Source organism: Tinamus guttatus, unplaced genomic scaffold, assembly GCF_059628265.1.
Source record: "Tinamus guttatus ecotype Peru unplaced genomic scaffold, ASM5962826v1 Tinamus_guttatus_pri_ptg000287l, whole genome shotgun sequence".
In the NCBI taxonomy this organism is placed as follows: domain Eukaryota; kingdom Metazoa; phylum Chordata; class Aves; order Tinamiformes; family Tinamidae; genus Tinamus; species Tinamus guttatus.
The window spans coordinates 8,388,284-8,397,808 of NW_028288821.1; the positions used below are offsets into that span (position 1 = coordinate 8,388,284).

Sequence of the window (9,525 nt, forward strand, 5' to 3'; positions counted from 1 at the left end):
ACGGGCGGAGAAGGGAAGAGGAGGAAGTTTGATCCCGACCCTGCCTTCAGCCCTTGGCCTCGCTGGTGGGAGGGACAAGCTGGGCCAGCTGCAGCTGTGGTTTGTAGGACACAGGCTCCTGCTTCGCAGGAACTTGGCCAAGCCACCAAAAAGGCAAGCGCTCCAGACATGCAGTTTTTTTACCCTGTACTTTCCCCAAGGGTGCTCTCTGTCTGAGCAGCTAATTATATCGCGGGCTTTGCGCTTTTTAACATTTAAACAGAGCAAGCATATGTTTAAGCAGATGTTTGCCATGAAACCAGGAGGATCCCAGCTTTCCTGTAGCCCCTTCGGTAATGTGCGATAGAAACTATCGCGCAGTAAAGCCGTGTCTTGAGCCTCGTGCAGTGCTTGCCAAACTGAGCTGGGAAACACAGATTTCTGCAGGAAACAGTCCCCTGTTAACAGGGGACTCCTTCAGCAATGGCACCTGCCGCCCCATCGGCCTCCTACCCCTTTCACTTTCAGAATAATGAGGCTAATATCATAATTACATCGTTTGCAACGGCTGTCTAGGTAACCTGCATTTTACATCCCCATCCCACTGAACTTCAAGGATCTTCTGAATCGGCTCGCTGGGAATTGTCATTTAATGGACCAAGGAGAAGTGCTGGGGCTGAACTCCCATCACAGCCTTCTCAGATCTCAGAGCCTGCATTTCCTTACTGCAGAATTCAGCAACTCTCAGGTGTGTGTGAGTATACACATATGTACTATATTTTGCATTACATAAATGCACACATATGTATGAGATGTTACAAAACACCAGAAGAGAAAAGAGAAAAAAGGAAAGGGGATTCAGTTCCAGTAATAAGAATAATTGAACAGCTGAGCAGCTTTCTGCCAGCAGAAGAGAATCCAAAAGCAAAAGCTAAGTAAAAAACAAAGAAGTGAAATGACCGAGAAAACAGCTACAAACCAAGAATGGGAAAATGCAGTAAGCCAAGAGAAGATCTTTCCTATGAAAGAAAAAAAATGGCGTTTGAGGGTGGTGGGGGTGATTTCTCCTACTTTTAACCTCTGAAAATGCAATATACAGCAGCTCTGTTCGAGCTCTGATCCTGATCTTGGATTTTGGTGGATACACAGGACTCTTCACGTAAATCCGCTTGTATGACAGAGGGACATAAATGCTCCCCCCCACTACACTTGTTTCGGATTAATGGGGACCTGCTCTTCAGTCCCCCATTAAAGACCACAGACCTGTCAAGCCTTCCCAGATCACTACATTGCTGTGATTTCCTCAGGTCACTATAAAAGCAGGGAACTCTCTATTAAAAAAAAAACAGAAAATCTGTTTTTTGCTCCCTATCAAACTTTCCCCTTCAAAGCCTGTTTCACTGAACATGAGCACGAAGCAGCACGTACAGAAATGCTAAATGTTTAGGAAGGGGGAAAAATAAAAGGAGGGGACTGATGTGCTTTGTTTTGGCAGCCTGTTCCGCACTAAGTGGAGCAGGACAAGTCAGCAGCAGCAGTTGTCAGCATTTGATTTCCAATTATGCGAATCCGCTCTGCAGCGCGAGGGAGAGGAGAGGAAGAAATATCAATACAGCTGCCTGAGCATCTGGCGGCTATGTGTGCTTTGACATGTAGTAGAGATTTCACACAGATGGACCTATTTTTCTATTCAGCCTTAAAATGTACTATTTAAAATCAGATATTTGCATTTAGGGAGATACATGCTCATTTATATGCAGGCTCCTTTGCAATGACCTACTTTGAGGTTCCTTAATACTGTCAAAACTGTCCAGAGGTCCCTTAGCATAAAGCAGTAAATGAGCTTTGTCAAGCACATACAGCTTTGAAATATCACATTTAAATCTAAAGGCAGTAAAAACATGAAATGCTGATTTTGCTGTCCAGGAAACAGCACTGGCAGGACAATTAGCCAAGCCTACAGAAAATCATTATAAACTATGAATTATCAAAAAAACAAAAACAAAAAAACAGCTTATGTAAGAGACAGCACTTGAAAAGAAGATAGAAAAAAAAAGCTTTTTCTTACCTTCAGTAGCTTTATTTATAGCTGTTAATGTACTCAGGACCTTGGAGAACTGTTCTCCTGTGTACAAATCATGTGGATCAAACAGCTGTGAAAGAGGAACTCGGTCAGTTTAGCATGAAGCATCTCACGATCGTCTGGCCAGCCCGCGGTGGCACCGAGTGACAGTGATGATTAAACAGCCCGTACGTCTGCAGGGACGGGACACCCACGCAGGGCTGACAAGGCCAATATCCTTCCGAGCGGGTGAATTCCTGGGGCGCAGGGGCCACTCGGGGCGGGAAGGACAGCGGTACCGGTGCCCGCAGGAGCAGCTCGGGGGACATGGAATCGGTGCTGGCTGCATGGAAAGGCAGATCCCGGTCCTTTGGAAACCACCGAGATGGTTATTGCTTGCCTTGAGGGAAGGAGGCTATTTTTGTTATCTAAATCTATGGAGATTAGGGCTGTGTACACATGCGTGTGCATATATATACATAGGGATGTATGCAAATATATTTTAAAGCAGAAGAAATAAATGCACAGGATTTTCTGCTATTGCAATATGGCAAACAGAGGGCATTTTCACATTTCTGTGGAAAGGCAGAAAAGGCTATTTTATGTGCAAAAAAATCCATTCTAAATATTTTTTGCTAATGAGTGGGAGATAAGCATAAGAATTAATTTATGCATCATAAATTATCCTTTCTTTTACACCTCAATTGAGTAGCATAGATGAGGGGCAATGGAGTTTCCAAAACAATGCAATCCCCTCCAGCCCCTTTGAAATACTCTCGAGTTCAGAAAGCCCCTGCAATGCAAATCGTTTCTTTATGAAGCAGAGATAAGTAACACAAAAAAAAAAACTTGTGCTGTCCGCACAACCATCAAAAAAACTTGCTTTAAACACAAGGCACCATCTGCTCATCCACAAACACACACTGTCTTGCAGATGGAGACCAGGGATCTGCAAATCCAGGAGGGAAGACGACTTTAAAGCGCTCCTGTCAGATACTATCTGCTTACAGATTCTTCCAGCGGACTGAAGAGCATACCCGCCCAAGCAAGTATAAGAGCATTAACTATCTTAAAGACAGCTCTGCCCTTTAAAACGGCCCTTCCTTGGCTTCCAGGTGCTGCTCCCGCAGAACACCGGGCAGGTAGCGCCCAGGAGGGGATCGGCTTCTCGGCACGCAGGGGTGCCCAGGGGTCTTGCTCTCTGCACGGGAGCTGCGCGGAGGTTCAGCGCGAGCAGCGCAGAGGCTGCTGCGCGGGGGGAGGATTCCTACAACTCGGCTCGGCCGCAGCAGTGGGACTTGACCCCATCTGAGCCGCGGGCAGCGCAGGACGAGGCTGCCGCGGCTCGCGCTCGAACAGCGCGCGTACTAAAACCAGCAGCTTGTGCATCAAAGCGCAGCGCTCCAGGGGCTCCGCTCGCGCCCGCAGCTCCGCGCGCGCCGGGGATGCCCCCGCCTGCCCGGGGCTCTTCCGAGCGGATCCGCTGCCGGCAGCGCTCACCTCTATCTGCCCCCTGCCCCGAGCGCCTCGTCCCGTTCTCCCTCCTTGCAATTGCAATTAAGGGCACCTGAAAGCTCAGGCTTGAAATAGCCATGTTGGAGCTGTAGTTTTTCAGGACTAGTCTTTTAATGCACAAAATAAGCTCAGATTCATCAGGCTGGCAGAGCCCGGAGGGAAATGCTGGCAGAGGGGGTGCAAAGGAAATCCCAGGACAAGGCAAGTGACTTTTGACACTTTCTTTATAGAGAAATCATCTGGAATAGCTGCTGTGGAACAATGCGACTCTGTAGAAAGCATTCTGAATCAGCTACTGTTCTTTAAAAATACTTCACACCCCATTCCAGAACAAACTCAGCATGGAGTCCTCACTATGAGCTAAATAATGTATTTTCTCCAGTGCATCACATCCAGAAATTCCAGTGTTAGTTAAAAGACAAGCTGAAAGGTTGGAAGGTAAAGAGGGAAGAGGATTTCACCGCCAGCTCACGGAAAAACTGGGGTGCAGAAATAAAACTCTTAAACCTCGGGTTGTCCTTTGAGAATCTCAGTTAAAATGCGCTTTTTTTCTTCCCTCAGAATCAGGGATTGCAGCTCCCGCTAGTGAAATATTCCTGTTCTCGGGCGGGCATCAGGCAGTGGTGACACCCGTGCCGGCTGCGCTGGCTCTGCTCGCTGCACAGCGGCGGGGAGACGCGGCCGGGCAGGCAGACGGAGGGCAGCCAGGGACGACACCTCCCTGCTCCGCACACCCGAGGGATGCTCGGGACACCGCGGGCGGCCAGGGGAGGTGGGCGCCGAGCCTGCGAGAGCCGCGTTTATCCGCACACGCCGTTCCCAACACCAGAGCCGCGCGCGGCACCAAGCTCGGCTGCCAGGACAGGGACAGCCACCCGGCGCGGAACCGGGGGCTGCAGCCGGAGCGGGTCCGGGCCAGGCAGCGCGGGAACACGCGTGGGGTCAGGCGGGGACACGCGTGGGGTCAGGCGGGGCCGGGGGGCAGAGGGGGCACCGGAAGGGGTCACTCCGGGGGAGCGGGCGCGGTGACAGCGGCGGGGCCGCGTGACGGTACCCGGGGAGGCTCCGCGGCGGGGCCGGTACTCACGGTGCGGGGCCAGTGCTCGGTGCGGGGCGGCTGCTCACGGCGGCGGGCGGGCGGGCGCGCAGCCCCGGGACATGGCGGCGGCGGCGGGCGGTGCTGCGGCCCGCGGGGCGGCCGCGGCGCCTCTGACCCGGAGCCGGATCGCGGCGCGGGAAGGGGAAGTGGGAGGCGGCGCCCGCACCGCTCCGCCCCCACGCGGCCCGCGGGAAGCGCAGGGGAAGGAGGGGGAAATGCAGGGGAAGGGGAAGCAAAGGAAAGGAGGAGGCAAAGGGAAAAGCAGAGAAAGGAGAAAGGGAAAGGGAGGAGGAGTGAAGGGAAAAGGAAAAAGAACAGTAAAAAAAGAGAAGGGCAGGAAAATAAAGGAGAGAGGGGAATGAAGAGGAGAAGGCAAAGTGTGTGGGGGAAGACAGGAAATAAAGGGAAAAGGACAGGGAAAATGGAGGGGAGAAGAGGAAAAGAAAAAAGGAGAATGGGACAGAAAAAGAAGCCAGGAAAGGACAGAGAAAAAAAAGGAAAATGCAGGCTACTAAATTGGCAGCTGCAGCGCGTTTGCAGCCCTGGGAAGCGCTGTGACAGGGTTCCTGTGGATGGGCACCGTTCAGGCGAGGCAGCTGCACGCTCGGAAACGGCCCGTCCCCAGCGCGACGCCTCCGCGGCCTGCGCCCATCTGCGCCGCCAAGGCTCCCGCCGGCAGCGCGGCGCTCCCCGGCTGTCCAGCACCGGCTGCAATATGGAGAGGAAACGAAGCCCGGGCTGAGATCCAGCGTGCAGCCAGGCTCTAGTGATACGTGGCTTTCTGTGAGCAGGAGGGCCCCGGGACCTCCTGAATTCTTTTTCATTATTTTCCTTCTTCATAACAACTTTCCTCCATTTTCTACACTAGACCCTCGCAACAGGCCATCTTGCCCTCCGATTCCCACCTCATCCAACTTGCATCCAACTATCAGTACTTCAGCAGTACTGCCGCTGGAGCCGCGGCTGAAAGGCAAGCGGCAACGGAGCGCGCTGGCCTCGCTTGCCTGTTTTGGACTAACATGTTTGAAGCAGCAAACCTCTGCAGAGTTTAGCCCCAGGTTAAAACTAGGGAAAAGTGAAACTTAGGTGTTTATACCCTGAATAAGATGGACTCTTCCAGCTCACATGGAAGCCATGTCTCCGAATGGAGCCACCTCAAGAAGGAAGGTCGCAGAGTCCTTTTCCGTCCCTTCCACTATGCCCAAATGTTTCACTGTTCCTATAAAAAGGGAGAAGGGGCTGTTTGCCTTGCTGTGTCTTTCTTGCACTTCCCGAGATTGAGAGTTACCAGGACAACAAAGAAGAAGGGTAGGAGGGAAGTGCGTAGATGGAGCTCTCCAGGGGTAACCTCTCCAGTGCCCTCCCACGGGAACAGATTGGAAAGCAGCAGCAATTCTAGGGAAGGCCACACATCGGTTTCAACCAAAATGTGCTGAAAACACCACACTTTCAAGGGGTAAGCTTCCATGCATGCTAGCAGTGCTCTGTGAAAGTATGTGGCTCCAAATGGCAGCCGTACAAATATTTTTAACAAAAAACAAACAAACAAACAAACAAACAAAAAAGAAGGCATAGTATAAGAAGTGGCCATTGCTGTAGCAAAGTGTGAGGAAGCCATGGGGAGCTAGGATGGGATGCTAATATGTATCATGTTTTTCATGCTCGAGATACCCTGCAATGAGGCCTTTTGTAGAAGACAGGCTATTCTGGGCTTAAAGATGAAAAGCATTTTGTGAGGGGGGAACTCTTTTCTTAAAATAAAGACAGGAAAGAAAAGGAACAAGCAAGATCACAGCAACATCCAGGGCTGGATGCAGAATATTGCTTCTCCCTAGTGAATGAGAATGGTGAAGTGGGCTGCAGAACTGGCTTAAAAACTATGAGATTTTAAAGCATGACAGTTCAGAACTGTTCTCTTCTCTTTCTGCAGTTCGATTCCTATTTTCAGTTATTTTCCACCACAAAAACTACAACTAGTCCTAGTTTTTAAATACAAAAATGATTTCTCAAAAAAGCTAAAAAACAAACAAAGACGAAGACCCACAGGGTTAAGAACCAGAAGACCAGCAACACTAATTTCTGACAGCCCTTCAGTCGTTCTAGTATCTGCTCTTAAAACTAGGATGTTGCAGTAGGCTTATAGAAATGGATCACTAATTACTAATAATTTGAAACGGCAGCCAAGTTAAATAGTTAAACAGGAATGAATGAAGGTTCTTGCTGGCTGGCTAAAAAGCTCTGGAGAGAAGAAACATTCTCTTTGCTTGTTTAGACCTCCAGCGCAGCAACAGAGCTGTCCTGGGCTCGACAGCTTCTCCCTGCCGTGCATAAAAGGAATTGGGGAATGCTCAAGGATGCTGTTCCCTGCTTCTAGCAAAACACATCTTCAGATTATGTATATTTTTTCAGTGTGGATAAACTTCAAGCAAGTTAGTGGCAGCTTTTAGATACATGGTTGTTTTTACTTTAGAAATTTAAGGATTATATCACAGTTTAAAAAAATATTTTAAATGTATATGCACTTGTAAAAATATAATGGCAGAATTACTTGAACTCCAAGTGAAACATTTGGATTCTCATCTTGTAAATATGAACTATGCTTACGCATAAGAATTATATAAGACCAGGAATAGACACGGAAGAGGTATCTTTTGTCTACATTAGGATTACTTGTATGTATAAGAACCAATTTATATGATGCATTTGGCAGAATCTTCCTCAATACTTGTAAAGAGAGAAAAATACTGCAGTATTAAGAACATTTCCCCTTTATCCTAAAACAAGACTAAAAATGGCAATCTCTAGTCTCTAATAATGAAAAAAAAAGCAAACCAGTTACACAGGTTATCCCTTTTTAGACATTTTCTGTTATTGCTATGTCTGTTCTATTTGACTGTTCAGATTTCTCTCAAAATCTTGAGGGAATCTGTTAAGCTCACAATCAAAATACTCCATTTCTAAGCTCTCCAGACAGAGTATTAAATTACCTGCATTCTTATTCATGTTACCAACACATGTTACTTACCACAAAAGATTAGGGATGACTACCTGTCCCTCTAGTATTTGGCTTCCTTTTAGAGTATGTATTAAAGCACATTATGAAAAGAAAATAATGCTCAAGATGCAAGTTGACTTACCTCCACTTTAAGAAGTGCACAGCCTTTTAAGAACTCTTCAATGTTACTGATGCATTCAGCTTCATTTTTAGGCTCCAGACAATACTAAAGGAACAAAATCCACCAAGATCACTACGTTATCTTCTGTATAGCCTCTACTCAGAAGGCCTGCACGAATATTGGCATGTGCGTTTTATACTGAATTAGGGAAGCTTCTTAAGGGGGTGGATGGGGGTGGCAGGCAAGCTGTCGAACCAGGAAGACAGAGCCACTGAGGAAGTGATGCATAAATCGAAATGGTCGGCATCTTGTTTTGAATGTCAACATATGACAGTGTCCTAAGTGACAGTGAGAAACTGATAACTTTTAAGAACGTACTGTCCCAAACCATTACATAAAAACAAGGGATAAGAGGCTAACAAAAGTGTTTTTGCTTTTAAATAAAGGCTCCTATTTTACAGGGTGAAGAGGAACCTGTTTTTTTAAAATTAAAACAGCTTCTGTTTTGTGTTGCCATTTCTCATCATACTCTTCCGCTTTCCCCCCTTTATCACTATTTTGAACCATCTGCATATACACGTAGAAAAAACATAGTATGAGGCACTCAGATTGCTTAAATGTCTTCAATATGAATGTATTTGCTGGACTTGAGAAAAATGGCATGGATGCAAGCTTCATTTATTCCTAACCATATCCTGTTCTCCAGCAAGGTGTTTTACAGTCGGAGTTCCAAAGACTGAATAGATTTAGACCGTTGCAATTTATTTACTTACATACAGGCAAGCCACAAATCCATCTCTTCAAAAACAAGGTTATTTTTGTGACTTCTAGTAGTCCCACTGTTTCCTCCGCACTGAAGGACCTGTATAACTGGCCAAACTACTAGGGAGCGTTCAAGAGACAAAATGAAAGACTGAAGGCTGGGATCCTACTCCACCCTCCGTTAGAATTAACTGGTAACTTAAACTAGTTGATACTCCTTGCTGAAGAAAACCATACCCTCAAATGACCAGTGCAGCATTTTACCAAAGGGTGTTCTAGCTTCAGGCTAGGAAAACGTATCTAAAAGGTTACCTTTTCTGCAGATCCCGGAAGAAGTCGATTAATGAGTTTACAGAGTACTGTTCCATCTTTCAGAGAAGTTTTCAGGAACTCCTCCGGATCCTCTACTACTTTCTTGGGAGAATTCAGAACTCCTAATGAAATAAGCCATGTTACGGTTTGCTCTTCGGGATTCATCGCTGAGAGTCCTGCCTGCAGCCACGCTGCTGTGAGCGACTGCCCAGAACCCACATCCGCGATTGCATCTTCCTGCTTCTCCTCGCGTATACAGAGCTTAAGAGTGAAACAACTTCCTTTTTTTTTTTTTTTTTTCCATTAGCCACTGAAACGCGCCAAATTTTAAGAACCAGTTACTCTAATGCAGGAAGCACCCTTGCATAATGGTATCTAGCACTTTTTTAAAAGGGTTATAATGAAAGCAAATCTGCTACACATTTTCAGCATTCCTGAAAACAAGTATTATATGTGGATACTTACATTGCACCAATGCCTTTCACAGTTAATTTTCTCCATCCTACAACCTAGCAAACTTGGTCTTGTGGCTATTGATACGTCCTAGTACACGGTGGTATTTACAGTACTAAATTACATTTCACACTGAAGATTATTTGGGGGAAAACACGTCATGTAACTTTTCAATATAATCTATTTTTTGTGTGTGTGTGTGGTAAAAGTGTTTATTTAAAATCATT

At 47.0% G+C, this 9,525-nt stretch overlaps 1 protein-coding gene across 1 annotated transcript in view; it reads right to left on the reverse strand.

The window, feature by feature from the left end:
• The window catches only part of ARHGEF6 (Rac/Cdc42 guanine nucleotide exchange factor 6), a 33,505-nt gene extending 24,430 nt beyond the window's left edge, over positions 1 to 9,075 (reverse strand). Inside the window, exons 1-3 of the mRNA XM_010226590.2 lie at positions 8,846 to 9,075; positions 7,793 to 7,876; positions 2,048 to 2,132 (exon numbers count right to left, since the gene is read on the reverse strand). Of these exons, the coding sequence (XP_010224892.2) occupies positions 2,048 to 2,132; positions 7,793 to 7,876; positions 8,846 to 9,010 (334 nt within the window). The 5' untranslated portion in view covers positions 9,011 to 9,075. The remainder of the gene's footprint in view (positions 1 to 2,047; positions 2,133 to 7,792; positions 7,877 to 8,845) is intronic.
• Positions 9,076 to 9,525: the final 450 nt, after the last annotated feature.